This window comes from Pogoniulus pusillus, chromosome 1 (assembly GCF_015220805.1).
Source record: "Pogoniulus pusillus isolate bPogPus1 chromosome 1, bPogPus1.pri, whole genome shotgun sequence".
Classification (NCBI taxonomy): Eukaryota; Metazoa; Chordata; class Aves; order Piciformes; family Lybiidae; genus Pogoniulus; species Pogoniulus pusillus.
Window position 1 is genome coordinate 13,036,836 of NC_087264.1, and position 21,057 is coordinate 13,057,892.

The window sequence follows — 21,057 nt, forward strand, 5'->3', positions numbered from 1 at the left end:
AGTAAACTATAATAATACACACTCCTGGCATTCTGATTAAAATGGACTGTAACCTGGATTTCATTTTATCAGTGATTCTTAATATCCTTTTTTTTTTTTCATTTGTTTTCAAAACTTCTGAAGCTACAATTATCCATTTAAACAGTAATGTATTTCCATTTATCGTGAGGGCCTTCCTAAACTGATTGTAGTTAATTGAACTGTTTGATTCAGTTCACTGGATGAGTGAAAATTGAATTCAGAATGAATCATTCCAGGGCTATACCCAAAGAAATATTTTTCATTCCTCACAGAAGGTAAAAAAACAGATCAAAATGAAGCCAGAAACCACCAATAAACTGAGTCAATGAATCATTTTATCAAATTTTAAACAGAATGAGGCTGTAAGACCTCAAATTAAACCACATCGTAATATGGTCTTATAACTTAAATTTTTCCTTAACTGGGAAGGCTTCTTAAAACAAGGCAAAAATAAGTACATCCCATGATCATCCTGAAATCTATATGCATCCATCAAGAGCAGTCTGAATGTTCATATTTTTTCTTGCCAGCAACATTTTTCCTATCACACCACTTGCAGCAGAGCTATTGAAAACAACTTCACCCTTGATGCAGTTCTGTTCCAACATATTTCAGCTTTAAGAAGAGGAAATGTTGGTGTTCTTTTCACCTGAAACATTTTTTCAGGCATGGCTGCCATAAATCCTGCATATTTAGCAAAGTGGCTAACTATCCCACTTCTGTTAAAACAAAGAGTCTTCACAGTCACTAGAAAGCCTATAATCATCATCAGTGGGCACTGATAAGTTAGCCTTCAAAATTCCTTCTAGAAAGCCTTTTATTGCTCATGACAAAGTCTAGCACTCACATCAAACATCAGATTAGTGGAACTGACTGTTCAATATTTTGATGGAACATTGTACCATATTACAAAGAAAACTTACATTCAAAATTACATTTCAGACAGGTAATTATTCCCCTGAAGATATATCATATTGGAAGGCCAAAATATTGTATGAGGTGAGCTTTAAAAATGTTTCTATTGAGAATAGCAAGGCATACCACAAGCTGAACAACTAGATTTCTCAACCTGGAAAAAGACAGCGACTGAAAAACCCCTGTCATCCAAAAGTGTGTCAGCAACATGCCCCAAAGGAAAATCGGTGCGAGAAACACAAGGACCTAGAATTAGTTTCAATAATATATCTCTTGCTTTATTCACTGCACAGGGAGAGAAATTCAACTCTCTTAATAAATAAATGCTATGTGAAAATATCCCACTTGCATACTAGAAAATACTTCTGTTATTAAACTTCCATTACTGTTAAGTGTATAATTGTTCAAAGAGGATGAACCACCATCCTTTTCTACTGCTTTCTGAAAGCCTGTAGTTTCTTAATTTAGCCAGAATTACCTGTGCTGCTGCTAAGCTTTCCCTCTCTTACACAAGCAGGAAGGTTATTTACATGTCTCAGTGGCCAAGTTTAGGGTCTCTCTACAAACACTTCGAGGTGGCTTTTTTCTTTATGCTCAGTGGAAGCGAGATCAGGACAGTGCTGAGTAGATTTGGAAAATAGTAAGTGTAAAGCATAAGTTCAGCTTAGAAAAGACTGAAAAGAGACAGAGGATTTTATATACCTCATTGTGATCCCAATGATTTGCCTGGCTTTTTGAAATAAACTATTCAATTACCAGCTTTGGAACTGAAATTGATCTCTAAAAGTCATACTGAGTTTCCTGTGTTAGACTCTATTTTGGGTATCAACTGGGTATCCCAGCTTCTACCAGAGAGCAGAGTTATTTTAAGACACAAGGAACAAACCCATACAAACATATTTAGCACTGAGATTAGCCCACACACAATTGTTTCACCAAAGATGCTTCACGGTGTAAAGGAGTGTTCTGAAGAGGAAACCTGCAGCTCTATTAGTTAAGGAAGTCCACACAACTTGCAATAGCAGAGAGAGGAAAGGGGTTTTTAGATCAACTTACTCTTTTAACAGAAACCTTCAAAGCTAAACTACACTCTGGGTAAAGTTCTGTCCTTCAAAGAAAGTCACCCCAAGCATACATTTTACTTTAGATATATTTCATGGCCTTAGGGGGGCTTGAGAGTGGAAGCAGTGGCACAGGGGGTTTTGCAAACTTCCTTTTCCGTGGTGATCTGCAGTCTTAGAGGTGTATTGTCTGATGGATTAGAGCAAAGACATATTTGTAGTGTTCAATAAGGTCAGAACACTCTTCACCTAATTTGGTCAAGAATCTAAACATGGATTTAATGCATGCACATATATGTACCAGGAGTCACATGGGGTTTCGCCTAATAATATGAACACAAAAAGCTATCAAAAAAGATAAGTTATTGGTTCACAGAAGCTTATTCTTAAAACAGTTTCACAGTGCAGAGAAGCTGATCTGTTCTTGATATTATTTATGAAGAAGACAGATTTAGAACATTAAAATCACAGAATCACAGAAATATCCAGGTTGGAAAAGACCCTCAGGATTGTCAAATCCAGTTTATAAACCTACTCTACAAGATTCATCTTAAACCATACCCCTAAACACCCCATCCACATGACCCTTAAACACATCCAGGGTTGGTGACTCAATCACCTCCCTGGGCAGCTCATTCCAGTACCTGACCACTCTCTCTGTGAAAAACGTTTTCCTAAAGTCCAAGCTAGATCTACCCAGTCTCAGCTTGAGGCCATTCCCCCTTGTTCTGTCTCCAGTTACCTGTGAGAAGAGACCAGCACCAGCCTCTCCACAATGACCCTTCAGGTAGTTGTAGACAGCAGTGAGGTTTCCTACTTCAAGAAAGAACTCTTGAAGGCCCAGGAACAGGCTGTCCCAATGTGCTAGAAGATGAGCCAACAAGGGAGATAGACAGGATGGATAAGCAAGGAGCTTCTGAAGGAATTAAGGATAAAAAAGAGGGTGTATCACCTTTGGAGAAAAACAGGACGTATCCCAGGAAGAGTTTAAGGATGTTGCTGGATCTTGTGGGACCTGCTGAGCCACTTGGATCCTCACAAGTCCATGGGACCAAATGGGATCCATCCTAGGGTGCTGAGAGAGCTGGCAGATGAGCTGGCCAAGCCACTCTCCATCATTTATCAACAGTCCTGGCTCACAGGAGAGGTCTCCGAAGACTGGAAGCAGCCAATGTGATGCACATCCACAAGAAGGGCCAGAAGGAGGAAACAAGAAATTACAGACCTGTCAGCCTGACCTCAGTGCCAGGCAAGGTCATGGAACAGGTCATCTTGAGTACCATCACAAAGCACCTACAGGATGGCCAAGGGATCAGGCCCAGCCAGCATGGGTTTAGGAAGGACAGGTCCTGTCTCACCAACCTGATCTCCTTTTATGATCAGGTTACCTGCCTGGTGAATGTGGGGCAGGCTGTGGATGAAGTCTACCTGGACTTCAGCAAAGCCTTTGACACTGTCTGCCACAAGAAGCTCCTAGCCAAGGTGGCAGCTCATGGCTTGGATAGATTCACTCTGATATGGGTCAAGAACTGGCTGGATGACCAGGCCCAGAGAGTGGTGGTGAATGGTGCCACATCCAGTTGGCAGCTGGCACTAGTGGTGTTCGCCAAGGATCAGTGCTGGGCCCTGTCATGTTCAATATCTTTATTGATGGTCTGGACGAGGAGATTGTGTTCATCATCAGTAAGTTTGCAGGTGACACCAAGCTAGGAGCAGGTGTTGATCTGTTGGAGGGTAGGAGAGCCCTGCAGAGGGACCTTGACCTGCTGGATGGGTGGGCAGAGGCCAGTGGGATGAGATTTAACAAGGCCAAGTGCAGGGTCCTGCACTTTAGCCACCAACAACCCCAAGCAGCGCTACTGGCTTGGGACAGAGTGGCTGGAGAGCAGCCAGGCAAAAAGGGACCTGGGGGTACTGGCAGATAGTAGCTGAACATGAGCCAGCAGTGTGCCAGCAATGGCATCCTGACCTGTATCAGGAGCAGTGTGGCATGTAGGACAAGGGAGGTTATTCTTCCCCTGTACTCAGCACTGGTCAGGCCACACCTTGAGTCCTGTGTCCAATTCTGAGCTCCTCAAATCAAGAGAGAGGTTAAGCTGGATGTTAGGAGGAAGTTCTTCCCAGAGAGAGTGATTGGCATTGGAATGGGCTGCCCTGGGAGGTGGTGGAGTCACCATCTCTGGAGGTGTTCAAGAAAAGCCTGTCTGAGGCACTTAGTGCCATGGTCTATTTGATTGTATAGGGCTGGGTGCTAGGTTGGACTGGATGATCTTGGAGGTCTCTTCCAACCTTGTTGATTCTATGATTTGCTGTCTTTTAAATGCAGAAATTAGTTCTGTGAGATCTGGAGTATTATAAGTGTGTTTATAGGCGATAAAAATCACAAAGCAGGAGATCAATCTTGCACTTCTCTTTGTCTAAGATACCAACACACTGCTCTGTGAGTGATGGACTACTACCTGTAGGGCTCTCAGCAAGGCCAGCTACATCCCCACTCCTCTTTGAAACTAGTTTAAAGCCTTGTTGATGAGCCCAGTCACACTTCACAAGGTTCAGCCTATCTAGGTATATCTTTTCTGCAGAGGTTTAATTTACCATTTGCCTATCTGATACTTTTCAAACTGAAATAATTTTCCCTAGTTCTCCTCTCTTTTACAGCGTTGCTCAAAGATTGATTTGATTACTCTGTTCCTCTTTTACACCTTAACACTTTCTTCCATGTATTTCTGGGTCTATTCCTCTCCTCGCCACCCACACTTGCTGACACTTCTTTTGGCACAGCGGATTTCTATTTTGGGTTAATCTGTATATTTGCATGTGTAGGTGCTTGTGTGTATGTGCACGTGCTTGTGCTTATTCTGACTACCTTGGTGTAATGTTCTCAATAGAAACATTTTCCTAAGCTCAATATACAACTTACTGTAGAAGGGGTTTTTTTAGATTTGATTTAATTGGGAAGCGGTTAAATATTTTCAGTGCAAAATGAATTGTGTTGCAGAACTAGGGTTTGTGGGCCACTTTCATCTAGCCATAGATCAGAGGAAAATTTGATGAGCAAAGACAAAAGAAGTTACAAAGACAAAAGAAGTTACAAAGAAGCAGACTGTAAGAAGCTTGTCCAAAACTCCTCTACCATCTACAGGATGGAAGTGTTGTCAACCAAGAGCAGTCATACGAATGGTAACCAATCTTTCTGGTATCCACATCAAGAGAAAAACAGCCCTGACAGAAGCTGATGAGCAAAGCCCATGATGTCTTACTAATCACAGTAAGCCAGATATCCCAGTAACAACTACCACTGGTGATTCATGGTATTAAAAGCATGGAAAGGGAGCCTTCAACATCTACAGTTCTCCACATAGACCAGGATACAGTGAGACTTGAGGTAGAAAAGTCCTGAACTAATATTTTTTTTCTCTCTTCTCTCAGGAATTTATACAGATGCTTTTGAAACCATACAGATTTTTAGGACATTGTAGGGGTTAAAGGTTCATGTTGATGTTACTCCATCTGTAGTTGAGCCACAAAATGCCTAGGTGTAAAGCATATTTAACCTGTTCTGTATTGCCATACTAGAGAGAAACTGCAGACCATGACAGACAAGGTACTGAGCACTGCAGGTCTCATTCAGAGGCCCTATCTATTTTTCTACATCCTTCTTTACTGCACTATAGCATTCAACTTTACCATCAAAATTGTGTGCAGGCAAAGCCAAGTTAAGCCTCCTTGCTTCCACTGGTTTACCAAGATCATGTCTGCCTTCTCCTTTTCAATGAAAAACTGAGTACAGGGTACTCTAAGATCTCTCTGTTGTGTTGACTCTCTGCAAATAGCTGTGCAAATCCCAAGTACACCTAGAGCTTCAGAAATAAATGCCTAAGCAGAGGCTTAGAAGCAAATGCTGCATCTAATAAGAGCGTGAACAAAGCAGAGATCTGCAAACTTCAGTCAGTCCTTTATGTCACCGGGACATTTACACAGTGACACTGTGAGAAGAAGCAACTAATGATCATGCTGTAAGTTAGTACAAGTCTCATAGATTTTCAGCCCGTTTGGGTCAGCACCTTAGAAAATGCCCTTTACCACAGATCACCTGTACAGGGAAGAATCTCTGCTCCATAGCTCTGTAAAATATACACAACACTGATACTTCTCCCCAGGCTCACAAGGCATGTTTGAAAAAGCTGCCTTGACACTGGGCTGTCTCTCCCTACCTCTGGGAGACTCACCCATGGGGATGTAATTATTTATGCCCACAGAGTAGCCGTCCCTGGCACAGATCTCTCCTCCCAGGTCTACGTGACAGGAGTAACACTATTACTGCATACCCAGCTGGAGCCCTGCATGCTTCTCAATGGGTGCCACTGGCCTGTCTTTGAAGAGAGAATTTTGATCATTTAGCTGGAAAGAAAATCTCCATGTCAATAGAAGCAGAGAGAGACACTTCACTGCCAGGAATGGTTGGCCTGAATCTCTTGTTTCGTAGCCATGACACGGTTCAAACAGAGGTCTTCATTGTAATCTCAACAACCAATGGTAGCTGTATGGTAAGCCAAAAAGCCTCTTCCTGATCATCATGGAAAAAAAATCCAGACCCAGGCTTCTCAGAAGAAGTGACTTTTTGTGGAATGAATGTGTATTACATCTGAATTCAGTCTCACAACACACTTGACTATTACCTAAAATCAACTGACCACTGAAAATGTTTCAACCTGTTGACCCAAGAATCCCAGTATAGACATATAGATTTATTCAGACAAACTTTTCCCAACTGCACTTCTAACATTTGCTTTACAAATGCTATACATCCTGCAGCGGTGATACATGCAAACAAGAACAAAGAAATACCTTCTTTATCTTCTCGGAAGAAAAGGGCAGTGCTGCTACAAAAATAGCTATTTTTTCCCCCACGGGCTGCCCAGCTTATTTGCTCCCTTCCCGTGTCAAGGTTAACATGTAAGCCATTGAAAGGTGTACAGACTGAAACTTTTCTTTGGTGTATCGCTCTGGAATAATCAGGAAAGTCCTTTTTGTGAGTCCATTCAGCCCCTTAGTGAGATAAATATCCACCTTTTCCTGGCTAGAGATGTCTAAACATATTTCCTGAAGAAAGAGGATGTGTTTAGCTCTTGAGAATAAGCAATTCCTTGAACGTGTGTAAAATGAAGGACTATTCTCCATTAAGTCATGTTGTAATGCTCATGTGTTGGTTTTGTTATGCTCATTAGGATTCTGCTGCAGTTCTCCATATTGAGAGCTCCTTCTATTTATTTCCTGCACTTTCTAAGCGTACAGCTTGAGCTTCCTATCTGACATGGTATTCTTGAGACTAATGTAAATCTACAGTCTCTTTATGCAAGTTCCCACACTGCAATGCATGTCTGCACAGAAGTGCAGAACAGCAAACATCTTTTTCACTTCCTGCTGAAATTTGCCATTAAATATAGTAAACAAACACAACAAAGTTTTGCTTAGGCAGTAGATGCTAACTATATTTCAAGGGCAGGCACTAGCTGGCAAGAGGAGTGATAAGAAAATAGATTTCAAGTAGTGCAAGTCATGGATTTTTACTGATCTGGAAATTACAGATAAAAAGCAACACAAGAAACAATGTGTTCAATTATATGATATCATCTTTGTTTTAGGATACAGAACAATTACCTAGCCTTACAAAGAATTAATCAGGATCTGGAGGATAAGCTTTACAGAATGGTAAGTTTGGATTTTTGTTGGTGGTGTTTTTTTAATATTAAGTGTGTTTATATAGTTCATAAGTCATAGGACAAATAAATATATAATGTAACAAAAAGAAACAAACAAAACCCACAAACTCCTGCTTCAAATGCAGAAATACAGCCTGCTTAAAAAAGATATATGGCTTTAACTGTCTCTTGACCTTGAACTCAAGCTTTGTACAACAGCATAACTCCAATTTAAATGGAGATTGCACTGGCTGATGATCTGGCTGAGTAATTTGTACCTTTAATACAATTCTTGTTAATTTAGCTAATAACTTTGTGGGTTTAAAATACATTTTCATTAAAAAAAAAAAATAAAAGGTGATCCAGGGTTTTCTCATGCTTCTGAGATGCTTTTGATCAGCTTTTAAGTGTTTTAGCAGAGCGTGGAGATTATTTGCTTTCATAACTATCAAACTCAATGTATTAATTTCCTGTCTACAAGTGTCTGCCTCTGCAATGTCAATGTCACTGTCACAGGCCAATTAGCAATTGAGGAAAACATTACCATTTAGAGGATCCACACACCACTCATTCAAGATAGTTTGTTGTTTAAAAGAAATAGTAATGCCTTTAGTGCCCTAGCTCGTTGCTAATGCTGCTGGGACATCATATTCACCATAAGGAGAAAATTTACATAGAAAATTTTAAAGAGGAAGAATGACAACTTGAAATTTCAATAGATCTTCTAGTCTTGAGGACAGCCTGAGTTTTATCCTCCTCTCCCGGCTCACTACAGTAAGTTGTTGCCTTTTCCTTCTCAGCCCCACAGCTAGCATGGCTCTAGCAAGAACAGTGCACACACATAAACATGTGGTATGTAGGTCCAGACAGAGCCTTGATGTACAGCTATAAGGGTGCTCAGATAAGCTCACATATTACACAAGCCTCAGATGTAACATTTGCGTGGGTGGGCAGCTTAGAATGAGGGGAAGAGATTGTGTTTTTAAAGTAAATAGAGACTATGGCAACATACTGGAAAGACAGCAGCCTTTACTGAGAAATGGGAAACACAATTTAGAAGTTGTCCTTGTTCTTATCTCAGGAGTCTGTTTAAATAGCTGACAATGAATAGGCTACTGATGCTATTGTAACTGCCTAACAACAGGGCAAAGTTACAGCTGGGTTACAGTTAATGTTTGTTCGTAAATGATGTATAAACACTGTACAGGCATAAATAACATTTGATCTCTCATTATTGCTTTTTTTCCTCCACTTCTCCTTTGTTATGTTATTTTTCCTTTCACTCAAATCACTTCAGGATTTTGTCTTCCTCTGTGGCCTAATATTTTATACATGTGCACTACAAAAGATAAATAAAATAGAGGCATTCTGACTGATAAATGAAATAAAAGGATTAGAAACATAGAAAGAAGGATTGCCAAAAAAAAAAAATCCATGCTTTTCTATCAGACATTTCAGATCAAATCAAAGAGTATTTAAACTGCTGTACCAGTATCCACATAAAACCCTGAGAAATTATTTCAGAGCAGAGCACATAAAGCAGACTGCTTCCATGGAGCACAGCACCTTTTTTTGTCCCACTAATATGATAGTCATTGAAGGTACCTTTAGAGGCTTGAAGGAGATCAAGCAGGCTCTGTGCACCACTTGACTCCAGATTGCTTTGCCTTCTGAAGCACTGAAATTGAAGGGAAGACAAGCCCAAAAATATGTCAAATAGGAACTGTACAGAAAGCTACTAAGAAATTAGCATCATATTTGATTCAGGTAAGTCAAACCATCTGATTTTCAGGATATTCCAAAGACCATCAGCTAAATAAAAGCAAAATACCACAACAACAAAACAAAACCAAACAAAACCATCAAAAACCAAAACAACCAAACAACAAAAGAGATGCATAAAATAATCCAAGCCCTCAATTAAAATAATTGACTTTTCCTTTAAGATCTACTAAAAGACTAATCAGAGCCCTCAATTTATGGACTATCATAGGACTGTTCAATTAAAGAACTTTTTATAACATTTAGTTCCAGTTGTCTTCACTTTTCCTAATCCTCATCTGAGTTTCCTGAGGATGGCCTGCTATGGTCTTGCTGCTCACAAACAGCAGTCAAAAGTAGATCATAGGAGTCATCCCAGCCATATGTCAAGAAAACCTTTATATGATCTTAATAACTGCATCACTCATATGATCCTCAATAGATTAAAGCAACAAAATTTCTGAAAATTTCCAAAGTTTTAAGGCAGTCAGTTGCAGTTAGTTCTGTAATTTTACCTTTAAAGCTATAAGCCAGATCCTTAATGTTATCTACATTTGGGAAGACCCAATACCTAATAATGGCTGCTTAATAAACCCAACTGCCAAAGAAAACCACACCCATTTCTTCTCCCCCATCTGCATTTTCATAGAATCATAGAATGATTTAGTTTGGAAGGGACCTCAGAGTTCATCCAGTTCCAATCCTCCTGCCATAGGCAGGGACACCTCCCACTAGAACAGGTCACTCAAGGCCCACATCCAACCTAGCCTTGAACACCTCCAGGGAGGGAGTATCCACAACCTACATGTGCAACCTGTTCCAGGGTTTCACCACCCTCACTGTAAAGAACTTCTTCCTAACATCTAGTTTAAATCTCCCCTCTGCCAGTTTAAACCCATTAGTCCTCATCCTGCCATTACAAGACCTTGTAAATAGTCCCTCTCCTGTCTTCTTGTAGGCTCCTTTCAGTTACTGAAAGCACAAAACAAGATCTCCTCAAAGCCTTCTCCAGGCTGAACAGCCCCAACTCTTGTAACCTGTCTTTATAGCAGAGGTGCACCAGCCCTCTGATCATCTTCATGACCTCCTCTGGACTCACTCTAACAGTTTGATGTCCTTCCCATGTTGGAGGCTCCAGAACTGCACACAGTACTCCATATGGGGTCTGACCGGAGCAGAGTAAAGGGGCAGAATCCCCTTTCTTGCCCTGCTGGCCACGCTTCTCTTGATGCAGCCCAGGACATGGTTGGCTGTCTGGGCTGCACATGCACATTGTCAGCTCATGTTGAGCTTTTCATCAACCCAGACTCCCAGGTCCTTTTCCTCAGGGCTCCTCTCCAGCCATTTGCCACACAGCCTGAATTTGTGCTTGGGATTGCACCAACCCCAGGTGCAGGACCTTACGCTTGACCTTGTTGAATGTCATGAGGTTAGCCTAGGCCCACCTCTCCAGCCTGTCCGGGTCCCTCTGGATGGATACTTTCTCTCTAGTAAGTCTGGAGGCATCCCTTCCTTCTAGCAAGTTGACTGTTTTCACTGTTCTTGAAACAGAGTTTTTCCTGCAAAGATAACTTATTCTCCAGTAACACTCTGAAATAAGTCTTCTGTAACATCAAAGAAACAGTTTGACAGACAGACAGCTCTGGGACATAGGCTCACTTGTCATGCAAAGTCCTTCAAGAAGCCAGAATGTAAACCTCTGCTCTTTCTAAAATGCACGCTATCTGTCTCTAATATAAAAATGCACAGGGAATACTGGAGGTGGATATGGAAGGTGTCATCCATCTGGTGAGGAACAGAGCCCTTTGATGATCATAGAAAACAGCAGATAGATCAATGTAGCAACTCTGCAGACCCTTAGTTCACCATGCCCCTTCATCTACTGACCCATCTCACTCAAGCCTTCTGCCAAACCAATGAACAGCTCTCATTCTTTAAATGGTCATCCCAAATCCTGTTGGTTTTAAGGAAATAAACTGCTTTCTCCTCCCTCAGTGTCTGTTCAGAGCCTTTCAGGAGCACAGGCAATAGTGAATGGTTTCAGACATCAGAAATGTGACTGGACTACTATGATCTGCTGTGCAGGAAGTGCTGGCTACTGGCTACACCAGCCCTGCCAACCTCCTTTGCAACATCCTCAGCCACTGGGGCTTTGGCTTCTCCTCTGCATCATCCCTTGACACAGAGAGCATTACATGTTTTATCACCTGTCAAGATGAAAACTGTTACATCATATTCATACCTGATTTTTCATTTTCACCAAGGCAGGCTGGGGGAATGTGAGTCAGTTATAAATTTGGAAGGAATGGATATATAAACCATCTGTAAAAAGGAATTTGTGTTAAGGACAATTGGGTCCGAAATGATGCACTGGTTTTTATCCTGTTTCTTCCTCTGCCTATGAGCTAGAAGAGGACTAAGAGGTACAGAGAATATTTTATGCTCTATGTTATTATGAGTTATTTATCCAGCTCTTGAATATCTGGGGCTTTACAGTCTGGTGGTCATAATACATACTTAAGCATCTCCAGTTGGGAAAATCCAAAGATTAATTAAATATGAGCTGGGCAATTTTAAGTGGTGCTCTAAGATTTTGTGTCAGGGGAATCTTATTTTAAAGGAAGCAGCTTGCTGGGTGTCAAGGCTAAGAAGGTAAATGATATGGAAAATGGCAAGAAATTCAATGAACAATTTCAGCTAGGCTGGCAAGCCCAGCACTTTGGCTTTGGAATTGAAGCCAGTCACTAGATTGCACCTGAGACTCCTACAACTGCTATCAGTCACTCCCAGATATGGTTTAAATCATAAGTGAAAGATGAAGGCAATGGCGAGAAAGCCTTGTTCTGAGACAAAACTAAGGAAAGCAGAAGCACAGCATGTTTAGATTCCTGCATGGAACACAACAGCTTCCACAGTGAAATCACTTCAAATGCAGTGATTTAGAGTACATGTTTTTAATATTCTTTCTGAAGAATAACTTGCTTCCCCTCCCTCCCCCCGCCCTCCTCACTCCTCTATGTCCCAGGAAAATCAAGTAAAGATGACCTAAATATACTTTAAAGGATTTGCATCCCAAAGACAAGAAAAGTTTAGAGTCAGCTCAACCTGGCAGGCTCATTTGCTCACATTCAGTGAAAACAGCTGTGAATTTCAAGAGGGACTCATGAGCTGGTTAGTTAAGGCAGAAGGTCCATGTTTTGTGGACCAAAACAACATTTCTAAGGAAGGAAGTGACCATAAATGCCACGGAGGCAAATCATTTATAAAACCAGCAGTTGAAAAAATGCATGTCTAAGAGGACTTCAGGTTTCATCTTTTTATGCTTACAGGCGTTTTGTGCTAAAGATCTCCATTTCTCTTTCCACACTATTTGTCTAGAAAAAAATGTAGCAAATAGACCAAACAGAACCAGCCTTTTAAGCCTACACACATTAACACCTGTAGCAACTACACAGGTTCAGACTGAGTAGATGCATATGTTTTGCAGTTAAATAAAAGAATCTGCCTGTGTAAACTAGGAACATGACTCCACCTTGCTTGAGCACACAGACTTTCAGACATCCTCAGTCCTTTCTCTGTCTGAATAGATTCATTACCCATTGTTATTTCATTGTTATGTGGCTGGCAGGGCAATTCATCTTCCCAAGACTTCTGCAAGCAGTCCAGCCTCTTCCTATTTGCTGTAGAAAAATATGACACTGTGAGAAACTGTGCTGGAAACTACTTGCTACTCTTTTCCAAAGCGGTGGGACTACTCTTCTGCTCTGTTTCTTCCTCTTAGTAGGATGTTTTCCACAGGTATAAGCCACCTGTGGAAGGTGTAAAGTGACAATGGACACTTCTCACTTCCAATCTTGTCTCTGTTTCTTGACAGAACTCTTTCTTTCTCAACATGTTCCACCAGTATGCATTTCTGCCTGAGGTTTCTAATAATTTTCTTCACCCTAATCTCCATGGTTTAATCTCTGTCTCTCAGAACAGCCCTGGGGCCTACCATATTGACCAGTTGATAATAGAAAAAAATGTTGCTTTTGAAGTAGCTGAAAATAACAGAAATATTTCTGGCATGTGGCTATCTTTGACCTTTGCCTTGTATTCTATGATACAAAAAGACAATTACTTTTGTGGAGAGAAAATGAAGAGGGACGAAGAAAGACTGATTTGTATATTGTCTTGTTTTAATTACATCCCTTGTGCTCACAAAATAGTACTACAGGTGCATCAACATCATAAAATCTTTGGTCACTTTTATCATCACAAGTCGCCTATACCTCCAGCAGAGTCCTCTTTGTTCACTAGAGATACGATAATATGTAATTTTGTATGTTTTCTTTCCCTTTTGCTGTTTTTTGCTCCAGGAACAAACATTTCTTCTTTCAACCTACTGTCAGTAATATAGCCTTAGAAGATTACATTGACTTCAGGGAATTAACATCAATCAACATCATCCCTATTCCCTTCAGCTATAATTTATTCAGCATTGTATTATCCAGAAGGGCTCTGCCCTGGCATGGTGTAGCACTGATTTGAAATGTGGGAGATGATAGTTGTGCGGAATGACTATAGGTACATTTTGTCAACTGCCTCTAAATCGTTAGCAGAAGGATCACAGGCTGTGAAGCTGACTAGCCAGCTCAGAAAGGTTTTTAATAAGCTGACAGGTAAGATTTTTTTTCAAGTATAATTGCAATGCTGGGAGAGACCAAGGAGCATGATGGCAGATAAAACCATCCCTTTGGCTTCCAACAAGTTGGTCCTGCTGGCAGCGAGGTTAGGTAATGAACTGATCATGTTCATCTACAAAGAACATATCCTCAGCACTGCTGGTTTCCCAAAGAATTGATCTTAAGTCTACAGGACAAAAAGTTATAAATTGGATTAAATGTTTTGACATGTAAGATATCCAGTGCCTGGATTAAACTCCTGAGAACTTGAAAAAGAACAGCCAGCTAATTGATGCTTAGAGAAGCAATCAGAATGTAAACTGATACCTTATTCACCCATATTTTATATTAAAAAAAAAAAGTTTATTTAAGCAGAATTCAGATCCAGAATGACAGAATCCTTCTCCAGTCTACAACAAAGTTTGCTTGCATTTGTTGAATTTAGATAAAGTATTGTCATTTAGAGCTCAGATTTTCTGCTCAGATCCCTGTTCCAAAAGAGCGGAATAAGGGACAACAGGTGCCTCTACCCTGAGTTCATATCAGACATAGGTCATTCTTTGAGCTGAAAACATGAGGAATATTTCCAGATGACATTGTGGCAAGACCTTCAGCAGGAGGTACAAATGTAAGCAGTTTTTATTATAATGCCCTTTTAAACAGGATACACTGTGTAGGTTGGCCTTACTTCAAATAAGAAACAAACAATGGTAAGACAAAACCTGACATATTCTGCTCAGAAAGTCAATATGCCTATTGACCTCAGTCAATGTGTTCTTGCCCCCATGAATAAACACTAAGCACCAACACTATTGTATTTTCACACTCAGAAGAAAAATAATCATCCTGCATATGTGTTACAAGCCACTCACAAAGCAAAGGATGCCTTTACTGCACAGACAGAACCCTGACAACATTTTTGCTAACCAGATTTTTCCATGATGTGTTATTAATTATATGCCAGTGACATTTTTTTTCCTTTTACTGCTATGAAATTAGCTTTCAAGGGTGTTGCATGGGGTAGTCAGGGAAACAAATCTTTATAAGAACTTTTCCAGAACAAGTTGAGTATGATATTAAGAGTAAATAATTTTTCAAGTGAAATGGCATAAAACATGACATCAAAGTTCCCTGACAAAACACTGTGGCTCCACAATGTTATCTTCGATAACATTGTACAGTTTGGAATTCCAGAAGTGAAACCAGATTCTCTACAAGTCATTTTAAATTCAAAAACTTGTGACATTTACTACTAAAAGTCTGTAATTTAAATCAGATGAACAAAGGAAATCAGGCCAGTAATTCAGTTATGAGACAACACATGAGAGAGAAGATGTTGCTTGTTTCCATAGCAGAATAAACCCTTTAAGGTGTTATGGACACAAAAGACACACTGGCAGCACAACTTATACCCTGTTCTTCTGATCCATTATAAAAAGAAAATGCCAAACTTGAACATCCTACTATGAATGATATTCCATCCCCAAGTCTAGATCACTTGGCTCCTTTATTCAAGACAGGATTTTTTAATCCTTTCTGTTTTGAAATACCCTAGGTCTTGGACTTGCATCTTGGGAACAACTGACCAGGTATATAAAAGCACATCAGACTATCTCAGTAAAGAGATAGTGTCTTCAGTGCCTTCTCTGCAATAGCCTTATTCTTCATTAAGGCATTTGAGAGCAATTTTGTGAAGTAGCTTGCTTGTCATGTAGTATGCAGATTTCACCATCTGCTGTGTAAATTTGCTGGATTCTCTTAAAACTATTTCCTTCCTAGAAGTATTTTCAGTCTTACTGCTTTTTTACACCTCCTGATTAATGCAGAAGACATGTGTGAAAAAATATATCTCTTAATTTTGGAAAATGATGAATATCCCAAACATTCACAATGTGACTATGGATTTTTTTTTCAATGAGATTAAATTAACTAAATTGCTACTTTTGACTATTCTTCCCCAATGTACCATAGAGTAATCTGGCATGAGAAGGATTAGAAAAGACTTGATTTAATTATATGCTCTGTCTGAGAAAATACAATTCAATTAAGGAAGATGTGATTATTAAATCTAAAATGCATTAGCATGCATCAATCAGCTCTATGAGATTTAAATTAATAAGTAGTTATTTTACAGTTACCCAACTACTAGATGAAGAATCAAAATTAAAGCCTCTAATAAAATTAGTCCAAGTCTCTCAATACAGTTTCTGAAGCTAAATTTACTGAATGGATCTTTATGCACCAGTTGTAGTAAGGTCAATGAAGTTTGTTTGAATGTTGGATGATGTTAAAGTAGTTAGGGATTCTGTTTTGTCACAAAACATAGTTTTCTGGTTTGTGGGATTGATTAAAGAAAGCACAGTTCAATATACTGGGTTTGTTGCTTGGTTTGGGGATTTTTTTTCCCTCAAATTACCTGATAATTTAAGGTTTCTTTCAGAACTTCTATATTTCCCTGTTTTAAAAAATTAGCAATTTTTCTTTCAAAGGTCTAGTGTGGATAGATAAATTTATCAAAGTATGCAGTGTTTAGATAGATGAAGGATGTCAAATAAAATAAATCTTTAGTTTCTATACAAGATGCCAGGAAAGCAGGTTAAAGTTTATGAGAGATGACTAAGTTATCAATTATTAAATCTATCTTATCAAGACATATTTAATTCATCCTAACAAGGTACAGCCATTCAATACTCAACTTAATACCCAAAATGTTAATAAAAGGTGTTTCAATGAGGAATTCAGTTTCGTTAGATCTTCAAAAACAAAGAAGTAAGAAAATGTAGGGTGTGCAAAACATGGCTGCATCAGTCTGCTAAGATTTCCCACATGTAGAGATGAAGCTTTCTGACTTTAAGGGATGAATATGAGGAGGAAGCTGAGTGAGCAAAACCCTCCCCTGGAGCCACTCCAAGTGTGGCAATACTCTTCTGTCTTTGGCTGGAGTCCTGGGACAAACCTGCCGTGTGATCAAGAGAAACTTCTGCACCGGGTACTTCTAGCAGGTCATGAAAAGCAGGGCAAGTCTTTATTTCCTCAGGCTCAATGTCTCTGCTTAATCACTCATCCCTCTCCTCCTGGTTACACAAGTTCCTAGAGTGCACTGGGGATAAAAAAAAAGTCTGTAGATATAGGTTTGATGCTGACAGTCCTGCATAATGTTCTGCACCAAGGGAAGCAGCTATCTCCATTTCCCTTCCCAGAGTGATGGAACCTTCTCACTAGATACCTCCCCAGTACCTGTTCTGCTCCCCTGTGGACTTTGATACTACTATATTAATATATCTACATCTCAGGGTTCCCAGTTACAGTGACACAGGAACTCAGCAAATATCACATTACAGGGATAAAATTCATTTGAACAAGGCTTATTTTATTCCCTGGTAACACACGTAATTAGCTTTATCTGCTGCAATGACATTTTGCTAAGTTGTCATTATATGGGCTTGCCCAGATTTCCATTGTTCACCTTCTAGGATTTTTTCTTTCTGGGTAAACAGCCAGAGATTAAGAGTGAGAATATATTCCATGAGGAAGAAGAAGTATAGGCCAGAAGCTCTTTTAGAAGAGAATGCTAAAGGAGCGTGGATCTGTCTTCTTTCAACTTCTTTTAACTGCCTATAATCCTCCTTAAGCTGATTTGAAGGTTTACATATTAGAATGAGGAAGTTTGATGGTAATTTCCCCACAGGCACTAATGCCAGATAGCTTTATAGTCTCCAAAAGACTAGGTCTCAAGAAGCTGCTGAGAGATAGAAGTCATCTACATAGTTCCTGGTCAGAGAGCCTTCCTATCCTACAAGAAAGAGAATAGAAAGCAGAATGCCTCAGAAGAGTTGCTAACTAGGCATGTGACTTTAGGTGGCAAATTTAGGTTCTGCAGAATATGGATCCATCTGCTATGAGGAAATGAAGCTGCTTGGTTTAGTTGTACTTTGCTGAAGCGAACAGGAAAGTATTGCCATCAGAACTGGTGAGCTATACTAATCAGGCATCAAGATAAACAACTGAAAAAGGATTGAACAGGAAAAATCAAGTGTTCTTATTTGCTATAAATACAAGGTGTCAAGGATAAAACCCATTCAGTTAACAACAGTTATGAGACTCTCTAGCTGCCTCCATGCCTGCACTAAAAAACTAGTAATAAGCTAAAAGAATTGGAAGCAACATGTATGCATTGGTGCAAAACTATGATTGAAGCTCATGGAAAGGACTTGTGCAACTAAAATGGTTAAATTAGCTTGTTTAGGATAGACTGAGTGGGTTGGAGAGGTTGGGAATGCTATCCTGTATTATGCCTGCCAACTCTAAAATAGTAGTCTTAAATATTCCTACAGTTATTAACAGAAGGCAGAGGTAGATCACATGCTGATCTGCACCTGCCACAGACTATAGCACTGCAGTGAGCAGTGCAATAGCTCTATGAACAGCTATTTGTAGCACACAGAAGAAGAAGGGAAAAAAAAGAGAAAGCTGTCATTTCTACCTTTAATGGCCTACTCTGATAGCCAGTTACAATCAGTACAGAGCTTTTTAGAAGTAGTTATAAAATTACAGTAACAATTTCCTGATATGAAAATGCTGCATTGAACATGAAGGAATTCTCTCTTTGCCTTCATTATACAGGGACTTGGTGTTGAAATAAAATGAGCTGTAGATTTTGGTGAGAGATGGTATATTTGTAAACAGAATAAAATCTAACTCAATAATGTATGTATTTAGTGGAAAAAACGGGGGGGGGATGGGGTGGCAAAAATAGCAATTTATTTGATTCAAACCATCTATAAGATTTTAAATACTTATCAATCACCATTCATACCACTTTGCTAAGAGCAGAACTCACATTTAGGAACAAAGGAGAAGAAAGCTACCATCATAAAACTTTAAGAAAGAAATGCTATGTAAAATGGAAACTGTATTAGTGTCTACTGGAAATAACTGGTATCAGTCAATACCAATTATTAGCCCTAAAACATAGAGAATAAAGGAAAAAACTATATAGGCAAATCACTTATAAAATATTAGGTATAACACAGATCAAGTTCATATAGTTAGAAGAAATTGTAACAATGACTTTGATATTTTACCTGCATGACCTCATGGAGCATGCTTTGGTTTTAGTGCTGCAATGGAGAAGTCAATGAGCTTTCTGTGTTCAGGAACATATTTTTGTATCATGAGATGACAAAATATTTAGTAATTTGATAGTAATTAAGGATGATAGGAAATACAGATAACAATTTTCACTTAGTAACTTTATGCAAACAGAGTTTCAGGTTTTGGAATGACCATATCAAACGTGCAGTTGATGCTTTAATATGCACTACTAAGAAATCTGGGAATCATGAAGAATTTTCAGAAAGTTGAAGGAAAATCTAATATACCATTATTTTAAAATTAAAAATGCAAGGAACAGTGAGGAAAAGTGAACTAGAGATTGTCATATCTTTTTTTCTAAGAGTTTCCCTCTCAGCCAGCTACTACATTTTCAACAAAGTTAATACAAGTAAGTACTAGCCAGAACTTAAGCCAATGTATGCTTGACATCACCTACTCCTAGCCTGTTACTTGAGTATAAGGGGTCAGCTAGTCTCAGGCTTCTCTCTAGACAAATAAGAGAAACAGCATGACTGCCAGCTTTTAAAGTGTCTAAGCACATGAACCTAAATACCCTTTGGACACACCTCTTCCACTGAGACACTAGACAAGGAGCTTTACCCAGTACCTCACCAGGAGATGGTGAGATGAGGTTGACTTATGACTCTGTAAATACCAGGCTCCTGTGGCTGCAATAATAGTCTGTCATTCAGAGCTACAAATCCCTTCCTATGTTTTCCCTGGGTACCTGTGTTGTGTCCTAAAAGACAAATACATTTAAAGTGATCATTCTTGAGAAGACTAAAGACTAAAAAATTTATGTAGATCTGAAAAAAAAAAAGGGGGGGAGAGAAAAAAATAGTTCAATCCATTAAGAAGTTGTCTCATCTGATTTTCTTGAAAACAATGCATCAGACTGGTGAGAATAGCAAAACAACTACTGAAAACCACTCAGGAATCATTAAGTAATGACGCTTTCTTTTTTAAGTATGGTTTTCATATTTACTGTGCTTTGCTAAGCCATGTGCATTGCAGAAATAGCAGATGGTTGCCCATTGCAAGTGCTTTTATGATGAGAGTTTCAGATGGTTTTCTTTTTATATGCATTATCTAAATATTAAACTTGTATTGCAGGCATGATTTTCTAGGTTCAGTGTCAGTAACTCCTTGGTAGCATGCCGGGGTGAGAGAATATGGTCTTGTATAGATGACTGTACAAGCAGCATCCCTAAATATCATTCTATGTTTAGCAAGGTGCAAAATCACATATTTTGCTCTTTCCTTGTTTTGATGTTCCTGTTGCTCCAACAGTGGTTTTTAAAATAAGTCAGTTCCTTTACCAAGACCTGAGGGTTCCAAAAGATTTTATTCGTTACAAAGGGGAGATCAGATTTAACCTGAAGCGAACAAAGGCTTCGCACAACGTGAAGAGTGTCCCTGTAGATTAAAGCCTGTGGGATTTTAAATCAAAATCTGATAAACTCTAAGGGCTTAGCTCACCCTCACCTAAGGTCTTAACTGTTGGAGAAAGCCTCAGAGGAATTTAATTTCTGCAGAGATTCTCTTACAAATTTTATGAGCCTCTCCACCAGCTCTCATCTGTGCTTGCAGCCCTCCTTCTGCAAATACACCAAAGCTAGCTCAGCTTTGTAGCAACATACTGGGGTTTGAAGAAAGTTGCTGTAGTTCTGTGCTGTGTGAAGAGTTTTCAGTGTATCCACACATCTTTTCTCATCCCACTCAGACTTTCTTCCCTCCTCCTGCATCAACAGATGCCCTAAGTAACTGCAGAGATTTCCAATACTGCAGGATGGGAAGCTTTTGCACGAAGTTCAAATT

The 21,057-nt window shown here is 39.5% G+C and overlaps 1 protein-coding gene across 10 annotated transcripts in view; it reads left to right on the forward strand.

The window, feature by feature from the left end:
- BEGAIN (brain enriched guanylate kinase associated) overlaps positions 1–21,057 on the forward strand; it is a 194,450-nt gene that overhangs the window by 126,087 nt on the left and 47,306 nt on the right. For 9 of the 10 annotated variants that reach the window (XM_064173099.1, XM_064173021.1, XM_064173512.1 and 6 more), the window contains one exon: positions 7,643–7,709. In XM_064173099.1, coding sequence (XP_064029169.1) covers positions 7,643–7,709 — 67 coding nt within the window. Of the gene's footprint in view, positions 1–963; positions 1,021–7,642; positions 7,710–21,057 lie in introns of all 10 variants that reach the window. The other variant, XM_064172942.1, reaches the window with a different exon arrangement.